General features: G+C 42.3%; 1 protein-coding gene across 15 annotated transcripts in view; it reads right to left on the bottom strand.

The window, feature by feature from the left end:
• The window catches only part of LOC102792271 (receptor-type tyrosine-protein phosphatase F), a 159991-nt gene that overhangs the window by 54341 nt on the left and 86237 nt on the right, over nucleotides 1-19413 (bottom strand). For 10 of the 15 annotated variants that reach the window (XM_087832577.1, XM_035908305.2, XM_035908311.2 and 7 more), the window contains exons 5-11: nucleotides 14217-14405; nucleotides 11786-11803; nucleotides 9535-9645; nucleotides 2742-3011; nucleotides 969-1550; nucleotides 538-671; nucleotides 41-185 (exon numbers count right to left, since the gene is read on the bottom strand). In XM_087832577.1, the coding sequence (XP_087688703.1) occupies nucleotides 41-185; nucleotides 538-671; nucleotides 969-1550; nucleotides 2742-3011; nucleotides 9535-9645; nucleotides 11786-11803; nucleotides 14217-14405 (1449 nt within the window). The remainder of the gene's footprint in view (nucleotides 1-40; nucleotides 186-537; nucleotides 672-968; nucleotides 1551-2741; nucleotides 3012-9534; nucleotides 9646-11785; nucleotides 11804-14216; nucleotides 14406-19413) is intronic. The other 5 variants (XM_087832579.1, XM_087832582.1, XM_087832586.1 and 2 more) reach the window with 1 other exon arrangement.

Genomic DNA, 19413 nt, shown 5'->3' with positions numbered 1-19413 from the left:
AGGACAGGGACAGCTTCAAGACAGACGAATGGGTACTTACTGGACTGGGCAGTGCGGGCCTCGATGGGCTGGGTGTAGACACCCAAACCCATTTCAGAACGGGCGGCCAGGGAGAAATAGTACAAAGTGTCTGGCTTTAAGTTCTCTACAGCATAGGAGCCTGCAGGGTTGAAGGTCACGTGAATCTGGAGGGTGTAACAGTGGAAGGAAAAATGTCAGAAGAACTCATCAGAAGCAAAGACATTCACACAAACCTACTCACGGATTGAGCTGTTTTGCTTTAACAAACTGGAGTTACTCTGCCACTGAAGAGCACAAGTTGCTGTCTCTTATTCATATATGCGTTCATATTTGAGAATACAGTCAAATTTGAGAGCCATGTGATTCAAAAACGATTTGCCCTCAACTGGTCCAGTTGAATGAGAGGACAAAAAAGAGACTCTACATCATCAACAGCAACATTCATATATCTGCAGACTCCCTACAGATATAAGAAAAGACGGACAGACACATGCACGCATAGATTTTTATCCTAACCTTATTGTCTGAGCCAGCTTCCCAGTACTGCAGCTCATACTTGGTGATGGGGTCCTGTACGGGCCACAGCCACGTCAATACGATGCGCGTGTCCAGCTCGGCTTCAGCCTCAAAGCTGGATGGCTGGGCAGGGACTGGTAAAGAGTAGGTGAGAGGGCGAATGTTAAAGAACAAAAAGAATCAAAGAAAGGATGTTACTAAAGCTCCTGCAAAGATCACCTCCATAACTTTCACTGCATGGCAGATGAACCTGTGCATAAATCACCTAAAGAGCAGTTTCCCAGACACTCAGTATGCATAATGAACACAAAAGCAAGAAAAACTACAGACCTTCAACTCATTGTATATGCTTAATCACACCTTTAACCTTGTATGTGCATGAATAGAGATGTAAAAACACTGAAATCCAGACACAGTGGTTGGTTGCTCACCTCCCTGCTGGGTCTTGACTTGCAGGATGTCAGATGGTGGCCCATCACCAACAGAGGTGAAACCCAGCACTCTGAGGCTATAGGTGATATCGGGAGTCAGTCCTGAGATGGTAGTTAGGCTGCTATCGTCTGTGTTGTGTTTATGCCAGGCGCTGAGTGGCGCTGTCATGTCAGAGCTGTAGTAGACTCTGTAGCCCCTGATTTGCCCATTGGGTTCCTCGGGTGGTTCCCATTGAACTAACATTGTGCTGGCGCTCAACATCCGCGCTTGGACGTGTAGAGGCGGTGAGGAAGGGGCCTGTTCACCTGTGCGTGTCTCCACAAGGTCGCTGGGAGGCCCGTGGCCAATGTTATTAACAGCCATGACGCGAAACTCATATTCAGAGTACGGACTAAGCCCGCCGATGCTGTAACGGTTGGTAGCCACACCTTCGACTTCCTGGAAGCCGTTGTCGGAGGATTTGGCTCTGTACTGGATCATGTAGTAGGACACAGGTTCTGGGTTTCCAGACTCCCATAAGAGAGTTACACTGGTAGCTGTGGTTTCAGTCACCCTGAGCGAGGTGGGGGGTTTTGGTAAGGCTGAGGAGGGAGAAGCAAAATATTAGCTTTAAAGAACTGAAATGAATTACTTAAAAATAACAATTCTTGTTACCTTGTGGGGAAAATACATGGTACAGTGCTACATTAGGTAACTCCTAGAAAATAGCTGTGTTTCGTGGCCTAATTTTTATAACAGTCACCACCATTATTCCCCAAAATAAAGGAAATAGACTGAAGTCGTTTAGTCCAGCCTGTCTATCTATCTCTCAAAACACAAGCAAACTGTTCTGTGGTGACAAATGCAAACAAAACAAAGGGTCTGCATCATAGCTTCCTTAAAGGAGTTGGCCTGGATTGCCGCAGTCCCTCTAATGACTGTGGCATTTTGTGTATTGACCAGTAGACTGGAAAGTAAATCAATGCAGACAAAAACTGATAAGAAAGGCTGCAACAAGTAAACAACACAGTCACAATGTTGTAAACACAAAGACGGTTGGAGACGCATTCATGTCGACAGATAGATACTGAAAAAGGACAGAAAAAAAAAGTCTGCTTCAAACTAAAGGAAAGAAGCAAAAGTGAAAATGGCCGACCTTCGGGTTGAACTGTAGACGGATGAAGTGCTTTGACGGGGGTGAGTGATGGAATGAAAAGACACAAAGTGAAGAGGAAGACAACAGAGTGAAACAGAAAGGTGTTTCAGTTGAACCAGCAGAGGTTAGAAACATGAAACAGAGATCCAACGTAATGCACCAGGGAGACTTAGACTCAAGCTTAACATCCCGGTTATTATAACAGTGTGATACTGTCAATTTGATCTCATTACCCCACCCCACTTCTACACAGGGGATGCAAGATATGCTCCAGTGCCTTTGTAAAAGTCTTCATTAAGTGACCTGAATTGATTAGCATTGCTCCTAGACACACAAATATACACAAATAGAGCAACATAAGGACACTTTGGTGAAAGAAAAGTTGTGCATTGTGCAAAGTTGCGCTGCATTTTTACGGAAAATGACCTGAGAATGCAGAGAGAAACATAGATTATTATATTTGCTTCAGTGCTGCAAAAAAACAAGACTAAAAGCGATCAACTTTTATTTCTCAGTATCAACAAAGGGTCCTCGACGAATAAACCTTGGATTGAGCACATTCATGTAGATGTGGCTTATAAGTGCCATGCAACCTCAGAAATAAACGGGCACTAACTGGTCTGAAAACAGCGCTCACCTTTGACAGTAACTTGAGCAGTGGCTTCAATCATGCCCAGAGAAGAAATGGCCACGCATGTGTAGTTAGTCGATTTGCGAATGTTAGTGACCTCCAGCACATTGCGTCCCAGTGGCATGTCTTCTTCCTTGGTTAGCTCCTCGTCAGGCGTGGTCCACTTGACGTAGGGCATCGGTGAGCCCACTGCCACGCACGTCAGGTTGACGCTGCCGCCCGGCATCACTTCCTGATTGGTGGGTGGAATGGAGAATCTGGGTGGGACTCTTCGCACTGAGGCAATGAAGAGAAGAAGAAAGCGACAGGAGTCAATAGGTAGGAGATGTAAGGTGAGTATTATTCTTTTTGTTAGTGAGAATGATCGTGCCCTAAACAACACCACAAGGCTAAAAGCTAACTGAGAAAAGCTAACAGAATGCAGGGATGATCGCTTTTGTCCAAATGTGCAGGCGAGCACAATGGGAATAATAGGACTGTCACAAAATGCCTCTGGAAATTCAGAAGAAATCTTTGAGGGGGTGTTTTATCCTCTTGCCTACAAAAGGGAATATAATCAAAATAGCCCAGTTTTTGCTGGAGACTGTGTCTGGCCCTCTTTTGTTAGAGTGTCAAGCGGTGGCGAGAGTTGCATCATTGAGAAACCCTGTGGAGATGCTATTGTTTGATTTCTCCTCTCGCTGCCTCTCTCCGGCTCCTTATGCTCAGCCCGTCTTGCTCTCGCTCTCTCTCGCTCCCTCTCTTTGTGCGGTTCTGATATGCAGATAGGCTGACATTAAAAAGGGGTTCCCATGGAGACAAGAAGGGCCCGTTGACGTCGCTAGGGACAAGGCAAACACCAGTGCAGAGGCTCCATACAATACTGAAAAGCTAGCCTAGAATAAACAGGCAACCAGGATTTACATACGACTTGTTTTCTATTTAAATGAAGATGCGCGAGAATGCATCCCATATTTAAACATTTTAGATCTTTTTTTGGTAACTTTTGGCAACTACAACAAAGTTTTTCACTTCACATGAATGCCTGACAGCGCTACGTGAACATCCATCAGTGTCAGACCTGTTACATTTATGACATGCAAGAATATCAATATAGTGCGTGCTAAGAGTAAGGAGGGAGAGCTCTGACTTCTTTAACCGTCAATACAGCGAAGGCGAAGCCTGGCCAAATATTTAGCTCACCGCAACGGATGCATTATTACTGTCCCATTACAGCTGGATGTATGTTTTTAAAGACAACAGCATGAAACTATCCCTGCAGAATTCATACTGCATGTTTCCCCCTAATACACTACAATATCGCTGTCTCTCTCTGGAAAAAAAAAAGCCCTTGACTGTAATTGCTCTTTTGCACCGGTCTACATGAAAATGGATTTTCAAATATGAGTCTCCCTCCACCTCCCCCACCCCCCCACCCCTCCCTCACCCCTTCCTCCCCGATCTAATTTGAACCGGAACGTCGTTACAGCCATGCTTGTTATTCCCCTCATTATGTGGCGAAATGGAAAAACACAAAAGCACCTTTTGAGATTCCAGTCAGGAAAAAGGCTTGTTCTCTGGACTGCACCATAATAAGGGGGACCTGGTTCATATTCATCTGAATTTTCCCATAATAATTGAGGTGCTGTATTTAGACCTTCTGCTGTTTTAATCAACAGAATCGTCTGGGGCTAAACTACTTTGCTCAACACCACAAAAATATTAATATTCCTGGTCTGAGGCACAAAAAGAAAAGAAATCACGGATGTGTTTTCCTGATAACACCGGGAAGACTAAAGAGGTCATTTAAGTTTCGGCACAATATACAATCAAATATTAGATGACAGTTTAATATTCGTAAAGTTAGCGAAGGATATTGGACAACTTTACAGAGTTAATACATTTTTGGAGGAGGAAGAAATTAGCTTAAAAACTTCCACAAATGAGTACATCTGATATCAGGGGATATTGGGAATATGACTGATGACATGCAGAGACTGGACAGGCGGAGTGTTGCCAGGGTGGGAACTGGATGGGTACGACATTCTCAAGCAAAGCAAGCATGGGAGCTGAGGAGAGATATGGAATAGGATAGCGAGTCTGAGTATGCTGGAGGGAAGAGGATAAAGGAGGAACTTTGCACCATTTTCTCACGTTAATGACCGAAGATCTGATTTCCAGCATCGCTAATTTGCAACACCTTTTGAGAAAGAAGTGTCAGCATCCCGTTCATGCTGGTGGCCACCTGTGGTGTCTTCCCACACAACTGCAACGCCCTCGAAGTGCAGCAATTTTTTTTCTTCATATGCTTATGAAAAAGAGAAACCTGAGAGGAGCATGCCTAATGTAAAACCATTAAGCTCAAAGTATCTGTTATTCTTTCATCACTCCATAGACTAAACAGTGCTAAGAGCAGTCTGTCAATGGGGTCTGCGTATATTGAACACTTAATGTTGTGAATAATTCATGGCGTGCGGTTAAGTTTGGAGAGGTGCTGTGGAACAAAATGACTAGAGGGCAGGTAATTGTTATCGATTCCCCCGAAGCCTCTCTCCTGTTGAGAGCGGTTTTGGAGAGATGGGCTCCGGGACTCTATCAAAACCACAAAATAAGCGCCGTCTCCACTCCTGCCTGCCTGCTTGCTGGATACCTATAAATTTAACTGCCTTGACAAAGTGCCCAAGGATAGCAGAACCTGTTCAGTCAATCAATATCTGGCACACACTGGCACAGATTCAGCAGGCTCTCTGGGCTTCCTGGCAGCAGCACCGGGCTACCATGATGGCTGATCATCCCCCCTGTCAGCACACTGCCAGCTCATTCTTATATATCCTACAGGTCAGCTCTTTGCACATCAGCGTTTTGCAAATATTGCACGAGGAGAGACCATTTCCAAAATATTACCTGGGTTGTGGACAAAGCAAATATAATCATTCATTGACTTTTAATGATTTTTTTCAGCCTGTAAACATGGGACCGAAAGTCATAAAATCATTTTCATACCGAGTTATAGATATATATATAACACGTTAAGCATATAGGGCTTTCTGCGAGAGTAAACATACTGTATTTCTTGCAGTTACACATCATTTCCTTTTTCCAAACACATGTGTTCTGGGGAAATGTCTCATTACGCTAACACGTGTCTGTCAAATCTGTCAGTCTCTGGGTGGAGGATGCCCATGGTAGTAAAACAGACATAATCCCCTGAGAATGGCTTTGTCAGTTCTGATACCCATGTCCCTCAGTGGGAGAGCAGAGGGGTTTCTGCCTAAATACCTGACAAATCCGGTTGCCACCTGAATACCGGAGTAATCCATCACACACCACTGATGGGCCTACAGAGGCGGATGGAAAGGCTGAGGGTTAAAGCAGCTATAGCTTTTAGTGGAAGCATTGGACAGGGACAATATGGGTGTGGAGGGGAGAGTGAATAGCAACGTAACACAACACAACAGACATTTAATAATGAGTTAAGCTAGCTGCTCAGGACTCCTTTGTATGTTTTGGCAAGACTAATCGAAACAAGGTTTTGGGGAGCGGCAAGGGAAGGCATGCAAGAACTATACACAGATACATGCAAACAACTCGACAACACACGTTTGGAGTTCAGGGGATTAGGGGAAGCTATTTTTAAATGAGGTTTTTTTTTGAGTGTATTCACAGAGGGGTTGGGGTTGACCTCACCTAAAGCCTGCTTCAAACTAAAGGGAAGGGACAAAAGTGAAAATGACCAACCTTCACGCTGATCTGTATGCGGATGAAGTGATTTGATGAAGGTGAGCGATGGAATGAAAAGACACAAAGTGAAGAGGAAGACAACAGAGTGAAACAGGCCAGTGTTTCAGTTGACACAGCGGAGGTTAGGAACAAGAAACAGAGATCCAACATAAAGCGCCAGGGAGAGAAACTCGCTTTTAAAACTCACTAAATGTTTTTTCTACTGTGTAGAGACCTATTTGACTATTTTAGACTCTAGTTTAACATCCCAGTCATCATAACAGTGTGATATTGTTAAATTTATCTCATTAGCCATCCCTCCTTTACACAAGGGATGCTAGATATGCTCCAGTGCCTTTGTAAAAGTCTTCATAAAGTGACCTGAATTAATTAGTTTGCAAGTTTCCCTCCTTGACACACAAATATACACATACATAGAGCAGCATGAAGATACTTTGGTGAAAGAAAAGACCTGCTGCAGCACTTTATCCTCTGTGACATATTGATATGTCACATGGATATATGAAGGAGTGCCAGCAGACAGAAGCTGACATCCCTCCTCCGTTGTGGGATAAGCGCTTGACAAATGAGCGCTCATGCACAATCACAGCACGCTCTCGATTCTGCCCACATTGATGGAGTCCTCCTTGGGAGGAGGGTCACCAAAAAAAAAAGGGGCGCACACGCACTCGCACACCTCCAACCACGCACAAAGTCCTAATGGATGAGAAGTGAAAGGACATAAATAGATATGAAGACATGAAGGGGAAAAACAATCCACGAGCAGACCTCATCCACAAAACCACCTTCTCCTTCAGTCTCACAGTCCCCACCCACACACAAATATGAGGGCATCACTCTCTGTTGGCTGTAAAATGTCAAGACAAGGGTGGTGACGGCAGCATGTTGTGTACCTGCAGACAGGAATCGGATCGGGCGGCGACGATGAGTGGAAAAAGCACAAACACATTTGTAGACAAACCCACAACAAGCACATTTAATGCGAGTCTGACAGCAGAGAGTGTGCGCTTGTGGGAGGGTGTTGGAAGGGTGTTGATAGAGAATAATAGCATTCTTCCTCTTACAGCAGTCCTTTTATATTTCACGTCCGAGCAGCACTAACTTTATTGGCATTTCAAGATTACAAATGATCTTGCGATGCACGGCAGATAAAATTTTGAGGAGCTAAATTTGATCAAGTGACAGATTCCTATTTTCTAATTAACTTACTGACAAGTCAGAGTGAACACATATCTCAGCACTTAATTTCCATTTATTTACTCATACTAGTGAAGGCTGAGAATAACAGTTTTATAGCTTTGTAAAGCGTTTGGCTGACAGCAAACCTCAAAACAGCCAAAATCTCTGAGAATTATAGAAACTAGAACAACAGGAAAGGAGGAGAGGCAGGTCAAAGTGCACTCGTCTGAAGTCCCATATGTTTTAAACTCAATCTAGCAGCCCGGTGATAGCATAGCCCCAGGTCTCATCTCCTCGTTCTTGCAGCGGTAACAAAGATGGTGAAAACATGGCTTGAGCCTTTGTTCTCTATCCCAGACGAGCACACTTTTAAAAGGTTACGGTTGGTTTGATTTCTATCTCTCCACCGGTGTGGTGAGGCTGGCGGAAAAAGTTGGTGTTAAGGCCAAAGGGTTGACAGCTACCTGGGTGGTGTTACAGAGTAGCTGGGCCTGGGGGTCTTGCTGGCGCCACAGCACACAACTACTGTAATTACCTCTGAGGGGGGAAAAAAGGCAGCGTCTGCACCTGTGACAGACAAGTCCTGATTAATAGACAAGACTTACATCCCTTCCTCGCCTTTGCTGTTTGGCTGACTACCTCTCCCTGTCAGGCTTTAAGATCTAAACCTTGTGTTCAGTGTTCAGTCTGTAAATTTGATTCCTCTCTTATCCTTGAGGAGAATTTTACCGATTCCTCTGATCCAGCGGGATGTTTCTGCTGCTGCAAAAACCGTTATCTTGGAAAAATCTGTGCTAAATATTTGTAGAGTATATCTGAGTGACAATGAAATTTGTTTAAAAGTTCATTTCCACTCCCCAAACTGGTTTGATTATGTTGTTTTGGTGTGGATTAGATGGAAAACAGTGGACACTTATTCACTTATTTTATCCCAGTGGATAAAAGGGAGACAGTGGAATCACTCATCCGTAAATGAGCCTCCATGATACACTACTGTGTGCTTTTAACAAAATTATGAAATGAGAGCCAAGGGTGTCTTTTTCTTACCATAACACTTTCACTCCCTCCCTCCCTCCCTCCCTCCTCCACCAGCTTTTCTGTTCCATGTACATCAGACATGGTGGTGATATCTGCAGGGGCTGACCCGCACTACTCTCTCCCCTATACCCGCTTTTTCCAGTATGGGTGCAACGTTGCCCTCGCCTTGCATTAGTCTGCTCACAGAGACACCGCAACAAAAACAAACCCTGAAACTCCAGACTCATCCATGCCTTTAAGAGCTCTGGGTTATGCGGGGGGGAATAATGGAGCCTTTCGATACAGTCAAAATAAAAAAGAAAGGAGGCCTGGCATCAGTGCCAGCAGAGGAAATGGCTTCAATGCAGCTGTTTTCACAGAGGCTGCACCTGGTGGAGTTTGCAGCCAAACAGGAGGTTGAGGTTAGTGCAGCTCATTGGTAAGGAAGGAATGGCATGGCGAGGATAATGCTGAGAGAATTGCTTAAAGGAGATACACAGGCAGAGAGAGTGGGCATAAATGTGGTAAATGAGAATTACACAACAGTTAAAAGGTACTGGAAGCGTTTTTGCTCATCTTGGCTGATTGGAAATCTCTTCCTGTTGAAGGTCAACTGAGCTAAGTTGGAAATTGCTCAATTCATTAATAAGAATCTAACAATCAATAATGAGATGTAATTTGTCCCATTTTGTCAGAGGCAACCAAGGTTGGATGAGAGGAAGGAAGCTGTCAATAAAACACACTCTGCACATTCCCACACAGCAGGGCTTAAATCATATCGTGGCTCGACGAGGCACTTTAAAGGCTTGCGTGGTTTCTTGAGATAACGGAATGATTTTAATGATTGATTAACTCCACGATTGAGAGAGACATTTGACTTTACCTCGCACGTAGAGATTGGCAGGAGCAGAGTAACGGGTCCCGGCACTGTTCATGGCGACACATTCATATTTCCCCTGGTCCGACTCCTCGCTGTTCTCAATTTGCAGGGCTCCTGCATAGAGGATTAGCAAATTTAGCTGTCTTGACAGTTGTGGAATAGGACACATTACTTGGCATGAAACCACAGCAGATATCTGTACAGTGACTTGCTAGAAACTCTGCAGACAACTAGTTTAAGCCAGTTCATGCTCAGACACGGACACAGATCAGTCAAGAAAATACTTACGGCAACACAAGTACAGAGCAGATCTGGCAAGTTTATGACAAAAGATGCTCTTTCTCTTCGTTGTGTTAAAAACGGGGCTCTGGGTCAATATTTGTTTGAATAACATGTCAAAAGCATCACGGTCTAATTAGGTTTTCTGCTTTGGGTAATAACTGACAAACCAAAGAGATTACATGATAAAGGATTATTCTCAGCCAAGTTATGCCGAATGGACTCAACATGTACATGCACAGTCACGCTGCTGTTAGGACATTATATAAACAATGTAACTTTAATTTTAAGTTGAATGTAAATAATGTTTTGTGACATTCTGTCAAAATACATAAATAAGCATATTTCTCCAGAAAGAAGGCTTCTTTTCGTCACTCATTGTTGAGTACACATTAAGCAGTGACCTCATTACTGACCATGTCCCACTGAAAGGAGAAGCTTCAGCTGCCAGATGGCTTAGATTAGTATTCATAATCCTGAGTAGCTCTATTTATCAAAGAGATGACTAACATCTTGTTCCTAACAAAGCATAAAATCCCAGGAGACCGGTCTTACTTAGGTCCTTCTGACACTCCGTGCCGGAGCTCTTATCTGAGAAGTTGAGAAAGAGCAACGGCACACTTACCTGACCCACCTGATTTCAAATACACTACAAACAAAGCTAATTCTTTCACAGGTATACAGTGAGTGATAAAACTTGATCACATCTCCAAGCAGCATGGCAGTAGGACGAACGGCGGCCAACCACCATGCAGTTTGAAAGTGACAAAGATACTCAGCATAAGATGACGTCAGGATACATTTTTCACATCATGCAGTATGAGATGAATGTAGCAAACAGGTTCACCACCAACCATGGAGGACTCGACTCCAGACAAGACCCCAAAAACAAAAGAAAAAAAACTGGAGTGGGACAGGGACATGTGACAATATCACCTCAGATCTCATGACAACACATCCCTCCGAGGTGTTTACTCTGCTTGCTGAGCTCATCGCTGTCTGATTCAGCACTGACATGTACCTGCATACTAATGCAGATGTCACAAATGTGTCAATCTGCCTGTTCTACCACGGGGGAAAACAGTCTGAGTACAGAAATGTAGAAGGTTACTGCTATCACAGCTGTCAAACTGCAACACTAAACCCCATTCAATAACCAAGCGCTGGAACACTTGTGGATTTCCTACAAGGTCATCTCACTGTTTTATAGGGTACAAACTAAGGGGCAGCATGGCTGTAATAACATAACACCAGCTCCTAAATAGTTAAACATCTAATTAAATATGGGTTTTATTAGGACAAACAGACACACAGAGACTCTAAAACATATTCAGCTTGCCCCACAATATCCACTATTGCTTTCATGCTTTCAGTTGGAAGATTTCCATAAAAAGGGGTTCAAACTTCCACCTTAATAATCTCAAGCAGGTATTTTGCACCTATGCTAGCGTGTGTGTGTGAGTGTGTGTGTGGGGGGGGGGGGGGGGGGGGGGGGGGGGCATAGGCTGTATGTAAATGCAGCCGTTTCACTTCACATTGAGTCTGCACAGCCTCTTGTGGTGCTGGTGGCCTTTAGTTGAAAATGCGACTCCTCACCCTTTTTTTGCTAAAAAGCCATGAGAGAGGCAGAAGCCAAGAGACGTTTGTTTCTCTGAAATAATGCTTGTGTGTGTTTCCTCACGTGTTGTTCATTCTTTACAGTATGGGAAGGGCCTTCAAAAGGCTCATTTACAAGATAACACATTGGACTTCATTTCTATTCTCATGGCATCCGGGTTGGTGATCATTTGTTTGTCAAGGAGCAGACAACAGACAGAACATTTTGGGAAGAGATGAGGGCAGAAGTGGGTGGGCGACAACAGCACTGATGAAGTCGGTGATGTCGGTGGCGTAGGGGAGAAAACAGAGATCTGATGTGGGCGTGAGGGAATGGCGTGGATGTGATATTTTCCAACACACTTTCCATCATTCTTACCTCTAATTGGTGTACCACCTAGGTGGGAGTAATTTCGATGCAAACAAGGTTGAGAGATTAGTTAGTAATCCACTTACAACAGTGGCAGAAAAAAAACATGGCTTCTGACAGGCCACATATAAAAAGATAAAACAACCTGATAAAGAGTAGAAGCCACTTAAAAGTAATGCTGTAATGCTTAATGCTGTGAGGCAAGGGTAAATTTTGGACTGGCCAATGAAAGAAAAAACTGCAGTTTTTCAGAAGGATCCCGTCTCTTAAGCAAATATTTTGAAATGCTCCTACAAAAGCTACAACCACATTTACCCTTGCTTTACAGCAGGATTATAAAAGGATGAATTTGAAGGTGATATATTAATTAAGCTTTCAGATTTAAGATGGCTCCCACTCTGCAGACAGCAGTTAGTAAAAAATGGGCAAGAGCAATTAATGAAAGTCATAGACAGTAAACAGAATGGCAGATAGCAAGAAGTATCGAGATCAGAGGTATTAAACTGAAAGGAAGTTAGTATCTCTATAGAGTGAATGAATTGGATGGTGTGAAAGAGATAAAGAATAAATGTGGCTGCGCGCTCAATTAAAAAAAAAAAAAAATCGAGCTTGTGTGATGCAATAGAAGTGGGTCTTTCTTTTCTGTTAAAGTGCGAAAGCAAATTAATGCACTTTTTTCCCGCTATTGCAAAATTGGCCTCATTTCTGGTCACAGGCAGTAATGTAAATCCTGATAGAGCAGCAGATGTCAAGAACAGGCTAGCGAATAAAAAGGATTGTTAGTCCGAGGGCATTACACATCAGCACATTTTCAGGCACTTTCAATATACGCGAGGAAGAAAACTAATTAAAAAGTTTGCTATTAGAAGTAGAATTTTTTTTAAAAAGGTTTGTGCACAATTTAAACGTTGCACTAAAATGTTATGAAACAATTAAGGAGTTTTGTTAGTATCTAATTTGTAGGCATTCGTATTTAATTTGGGTTATTTTGATGCAGCGCGGCCAAGAGCCAGCGTGGGTAAGTGAACATGCATGAGTGCCCCTGGCTTCTGCTGTGCAGCTCTAATGCCAGTCTTTTTCTGGAGTAGCTCTCATATTTAATCCCTGGGTCTCAGACCTACAGCCAGGTCTCATGGCTCATAACCTGCTTTTAGACATGCGCTCCCTTTCTGTTAATGCAGTGGTTTATGAACATATAGGCTTCTATATGAATGGATGTCCTGTCCTGGTGCAGTGTGTAAGTCTGAGCTGCATGCGGGAGATTACAGCCTGCACTTGAGGGGCAGGGACATCTCTCTCATGTTACTGTGCTAACTAAATCTCCAAAAGTGTAATTAGACTTAAGTAGGCTCTATGTTGACTAAGTAACAAGTCTTATGTACGTGTGGAAAATACTGGGGCTCTTTTGTTGTTCTTGTGAGGAGCAACATACTATATATCTGGATGACAGACAGATACTTTTGATCGAGAGATGATTTTACAGGTCACCTGGTTGGACGCAACCTGTCTCGGTTCGACTCAGACTGCAATCACTCTCAAACAGGCTGGAGAGGATTTGCAATTAATCACCATTTAATCTATGAATGCGGGCAGACTGCCAACACGCTGCAATCAGTCATAGTCAGTCTGCACTGATGAGTGCAACTCGTCTGTTCCATCAAATTATGAAACTTCAAATTGAGCTAAGTTTTACAGCAAAAAGCACGTCTTACGCTGTGATGTGTGTGCAATAGCTGCCACTAAGAGTGTTTATTTATTATTTATTTTAAAGGTAGAGAGATTGTGAGTTGATTGCACAGTGATTTTGGTCTAAAACTACTGTTTTTCCTGGTTTAAATGTGGCCCTAATAAAGGCATCTAGTATGCAGATTGGTGCAAAACCTTTGCCATCTGGCCCAGGCCAGGGAACATGTCTTCAGTGATTAACAGAGCAACTGCAGTGAGTGAAGAGCATTCACAAAGTCAAATCCTAGAAAATGCACCACTGGTTGGCCGTACTGTGACCCAGCTGCATGTTTAACAAATAATTAAGGAATGTTTAATGTGATGAAAATAATTTTTCTGTATTTTAAAAAGGTTACAGGAGCATTCATCGCTGTCGAGCATCCCAGATTAAGATGAGAACACCATTCCAACTCCTGAGGTACTTTTAAAGTGACTGCTGTGCTGTTGTGAGGAATAAAATTCTGTAAGAACTCAGCCAAGTAATCAAGGTGACAATGACAAGTTCAATAACACTTTCATGTCCTTTGTGATGAAAGTGAATACATGAAATCATATCAGAACAAAGGCTGTTTGGGTTTTTGTTTGTATTTTTCAAAATCTCCTCATGTCTAACATGATTTATGTGTGTTCGTATGCAGAGCTGCCATTGCAACATTATCGGTATGCCATAAAGTTAAACTTTAAAGGTAATAAATCAGATCAAATAAAACCGTACCTGAGCGAAGTTGTTTGATGCGCCCGTTACTGCTGCTGATATCCACAGGAAGCATGTCCTTGAACCATGAGATCTCTGGGTCTGGGTTTCCACTGGCAGCACACAACATTGTGGCAGTTCTGGTCTTTTCGACCACCTTTAGCTGGGGGCCCATATCGATGGTGGGAAAACCATGAGGAACCTGGTTCTCTGAAAAGGAGCAAAAAGGCAAATTTTAATTTTAGACACTAGACAGAGAAAAAAGATGTTGAGAAAAATATTCGGAGAAAATATATTTCCAGCTGTTGCAAGAGGAGTTGAGTGCAACAAAGCTGTTGAGCTGGCAAGGCCAGAGAGGAGGTTGAAATCGAGCAAATAAATTTCAAGTGCTGCAGGCCTCAGAGTAATCAGACCACACGCACGCAAAAAAACATTGTGCAAGAGCAGGCGATACTACTGGGTAACACTAGATCTGGTACTGATTTGGATTAGGTTGGAAATAAGAATGCTGTTTGCGACTGATTATCATGGCGACTTATTACCCAACACAAGGAGTCTGAGGTTTAGACAGAAGGAAGATAGCTGCAATCTGCCTCTGGGTACCCATGCATAGATGAGCTGCCTTAGGCTTTGCAAACTAAACAAACCCATTTGAATAATCCAACTCATCATAATGGATGTAAGAGCATGACAACAAGTAAAATATAATCCCTAAACTAAAATTTGGGATCCATAAAAAAAAGGCTTTTTTCCCAGTATATAGCGGCAGTCTTGACACGTGGGATTCAAATGTCACAAAGCATACAGTCCCTACCATCCTGTTCCGTTTATGCCTATTAGAGTAGCGAGGGGGTGGGGGGTGGAGCCTATCTGCGCTACCATAGGGCGAGAGGCGGTGTACACCCTGGACAGGTCACCAATCGGATGCAGGGCTAACACATAGACAACTTTTCACACTCACATTCACACCTCTCTACCACTGCTAATTAAAACTTGCAGTATGCATATGTGGCATTCTAGTCATGTGAGTCAATAGCCATTTTTTCCCCTAGCGACCACTTGTTCGCCATCGCAGTCTTTAATAAAAAATGTGTTCTAGCTCAGATGCTTTCAACCTCATAATAAATCCAAATTTAACCTCAGGACAGCAACAGTCAAGAAGAAACATGATAGCCCTTGAGAGATCTTATTATCAGCTTGCACTTGAACCGGTAATTTAGTTTATCTGTCTCCCCATATGTAAATGTGTCGTGGGGCCATAGTGTTGAGTTGAAGTAAGTGCTAATGACTGTAACTTACCTTTGGTTCACCATGAAAAGATTTTAAACTGCAGGCTGTGTAACAATAAGCAAAAAGGTTGCTTTATGGGGAAACAAACATTAATACAAGAAGCTGGGAAATATATTGTCCGGACAGGAACCTCGGCTCATGTATTCATTCTCTCTGCAATTATCTGTGCACATGGTCATTCCAGCTCACCTCGGGTTAGAGGCAGGTGAACCCTCTGCACAAGGTCGTGCTGACTGAATATTTTACAACACCTGTGGATTTTTTTTTGTTGTTGTTTTATTTTAAAGAATGACAGAAAATCTCAAGGCTGTCCATCATTCTAACAGATCAGAACACAGACAGTGGCTTGACTGTAACATTGAATAATTCACTTGTAACACTACAGTGCTGGCAGCGTTGGCGGCTTGTCTCTTTCGTAAAATTACAATAAACACGCACTGCAGAAACCTCCATGAAGATTTCTTGGCAGCTCCTTCTGCATGAGGTTTACCTCCTTGTGCAGAAGAAGCTGTAAAGTCAATGAAGTCCCACATTCAGAGACTTCTGACTGTAAAACTGACTTAAATACTCGGGAAATTTCAGGAGGGGGTTCAGCCTTCAGGATAAAATACAAGTTGGAAAACAAAAACTTGTGTGTCAAGGATAGAGACGCAAAGTGGAAAAAAAGATTGCTTCTTTAACAACCAACATTCATGAGTTTCATTATGCCCAAGGAAGCAGCCAGATTATGTCCACTTAGCTCATAATTTGTCTGTGTAGGTACGATAAATGGTGATGGTGATACTTTTTTGTGTATTAGTAATTGTGAGTTATTCTTAACAACATGATGCCATTAAATCTCTCTCATGATCACTAATCCAGGGTGACCCAGCCTTGGATAAGTGGAAGAAAATGGATAGATGGATAAAAATCACATTATTGTGGATTTGTCTTTGACCCTGTAACTCAAAAAGACAGGAAATGAGAACGTTTTAATGGAAAAAACAGAATGATCAGCTACAAAATCATTAGATCCAGGGTGTCTGGGATAAACATATTTAATCCTTAACCACTGGAATAGTCACATATGTAAGACTGTGACAGTAAATACACACACGCATCAATAAAAAAGCCTGACTTCTTTCCAAACTTGTGATTAATGGATCATCAAAGAAAAACACATTTTATTTAGCTCCTCTAAGGACTATGTATCACTGATCAAATGCAAGGATTTGTATGAGAAATGATGTCACAAACAAAATAAAAGCCATTTTAATATATAGAACCCGTGAAACCCCATTAAGTAGGCTGCATAAGCCCCTACTTGCCTCGTCTGAGTTAAAGTCCATATGTAAACCTATATGACGAGCATTAACACGACCACAGGTTTTTTTTTTTAAATCTATTCCCGAGCAGAGCAGTTGTTCCTTCTTTCACCCTTGTTTTTGGCCTGTAGCCCAAATTGTCTCATATTCAGATGTAGTTGACAGATCTCTGCAAGGCCTCTTATCATTGTGGCAAGGCTTACTTCCTGTCTAACGATTTAGAATCAGTTTTCAGACATCCCAACGGAAACCTCTACAAAAGAGGATACCTCTATGAAACACACAAATACAGCACAATGAAACACCACTGCACCGTTTGTCACTGTATGAATAATGGTAAGAGTGTTGTTGTGCCCCGTGTTCCTTTGTGGTTTGTTCTCACTAACCTTCAAAGAGAAAGAAAAGGAGCCAAAGATAGGAAGTGAAACCGAAAAATGCCTGGTAGAAAAAAAACCCTACATAATGTTGAAGCTGCAGTAATTTTTGATATAAGTAAGGAATCCATTCAGTAGAGTTAAAAGTTGATAACTAACCCCAACCCCCATTACTCAGAGAAAACCACTAATTAAGTTAAATGTGCAGGACTCTGAACTCCAGTCTGACCTTAGAATACGTTCATAATGGATCATCTGAGAGGAAATCCCTTTGTGCCTGCTCCCCTGGGTGCACTCACTAGCCAGTGGGTGTGGGTTGTGGTGGTTGTGTTCAGGACAGCAGGTTGTACTTAAGGACTACATTAGAGGCAATGCTTGGGCAGTGATGGAGCAACACTTTTCCACAATGAATTTTCTCAAAAGTCTGGACCCTCGTAAAAACATTTCATAGATTTAATGGAACTGAATAACACCGTCGGTTGGTTGCTAACAATTAATCATTACACACAATCACACAAGGTGGGATACGCCCCAAAAAATAAAATAAAAAACAGAAGAAGAAAAATCAATATGCGGCCTGTCCATCATCCACCCCTGATTTCCAGTGTTCATGAATCATGCAGTGCCAGCTGTTTGTGCATGTAGCACATGCTCAGACCCCCTGGTGTCACTCAGCCTCAGCCAGAAAATTGGGGCTTCTCTCTCCACATTGAAAACCAACTGATCCACTGAGACATGACACTGCAGTTACATTTAAAGATTCTTAGAAAATTATATTAAAATTGATGCATTTCTTCGACATATTTCTTAAAAGACATTCATACAGCCACATTAAAGTGGCTACCTGACTTGGAGAAAATTTATCTCTGTTATTATACACACGTAACTACAGAACTATGCCTTTCACATGAGAAACTGGCATAATAAATGACAGTGCCCACCCACCCAACTCTGTGGAATTGCTGCCTATAGAATATTTATGATTAACACTATTGGCAAACGTTACTGGACTGTGAAAAATAAACACCATTGGCAAAACTGGTCGAAAGATCCCAAAGGAGTTCTTACATGATTCAGCGACTCTGTCGTTTCAGGAAGCACAAACGGGGAATAATTTTAAAAGCTTCTGCAAAGCCTAAAGATTAATGTGTCTCTGATTTAAGCTTAATGTTTGCATTGTAAGGGCAAGTGCACTGATGTGGAAATTTCTACACGGTAAACTATTAAATGCTACACTGTTCAGAGTGCACATATAGAATATGCTTTAAATATGAAGCACCGCTCCGCTTTTGTGTTGCTTTCGTAATGTGTCCTAAATGGGAGCGGGAAATATCCCAGGTTAGTTAGAAGACAGTAACACGGCTCTTCTTAATGACCAACCAAAGCAGGCTTTGCTTGCTACATAAATTGTGCTCATAGGAGCACGAAGGACAACTGAATGGTTTTAAAAGCAACATCGATAAAGGTGATGCAAAATTCTAAGCCACATGTGCAACGTTTTTCCTAAGAAAGGAGGCGAAACATCTGATCTCTTTTGATAAATTTAAACTGCATGTCCCACATGTTATTGGACTACTGGACAAAAACTGATGACTGTCTTTCCTTTTAACTTCTGCAGGAGCACAAGCTTAAGATCACAGAGAATTGATTATTTAAAAAAAAAAATCACTATCATTTATGCATAGTACATCTGCGTAAGAATAAATATCAAAAGACTTTAAAGCACAGTTAAGCTGATTAAAGTTGTTCGCTGTAAAATCCCCATAACTTTAGAAAATGCCTTGTAAAAGCTAATAACAGCTAGTTATTTCAACTTACTTTAAACATAATGCTCACTGTGAAAAGGTGAAATTTCTCCAGCGGCTCTAAAAGCATTCAGCCTACATTTTACATAAAAAGCTGGCTATGTCCTTGCCTTTTGGCAAAAAGGAATAATTGAAACTCCTTTCTATGCGCTCATCAAAGATCATATCAAGCTATTGGATAAGATTTGAGCCCTGTCTGTCTATTTCTATTATTGCAACTCCTGCAGCTGGCCTTGTCTGCCAACTTGTCATCCTGAGAAGACAAAGACATGCCTTTGTTCAGTCCTCTTTAATTTGGAGGAAAAAGAAAAGAGATGGGGAAATTTGGAGAGAAACCAATGAAACAGTGCAGTCGTTGCAGGTTGATGTTTGTAAAGATAGAGGGAATTTTTAATAAAAAGCCTCTCTTATGCCGAAGTGTTATTCCTCAAGAAAAGCTCGATTC

This window comes from Neolamprologus brichardi, chromosome 18 (assembly GCF_056152115.1).
Source record: "Neolamprologus brichardi isolate AB-2024 chromosome 18, ASM5615211v1, whole genome shotgun sequence".
Taxonomy (NCBI): Eukaryota; Metazoa; Chordata; class Actinopteri; order Cichliformes; family Cichlidae; genus Neolamprologus; species Neolamprologus brichardi.
The sequence above is the reverse complement of the archived record's forward strand: the minus strand, read 5'-3'. Positions and strand labels throughout refer to the sequence as shown.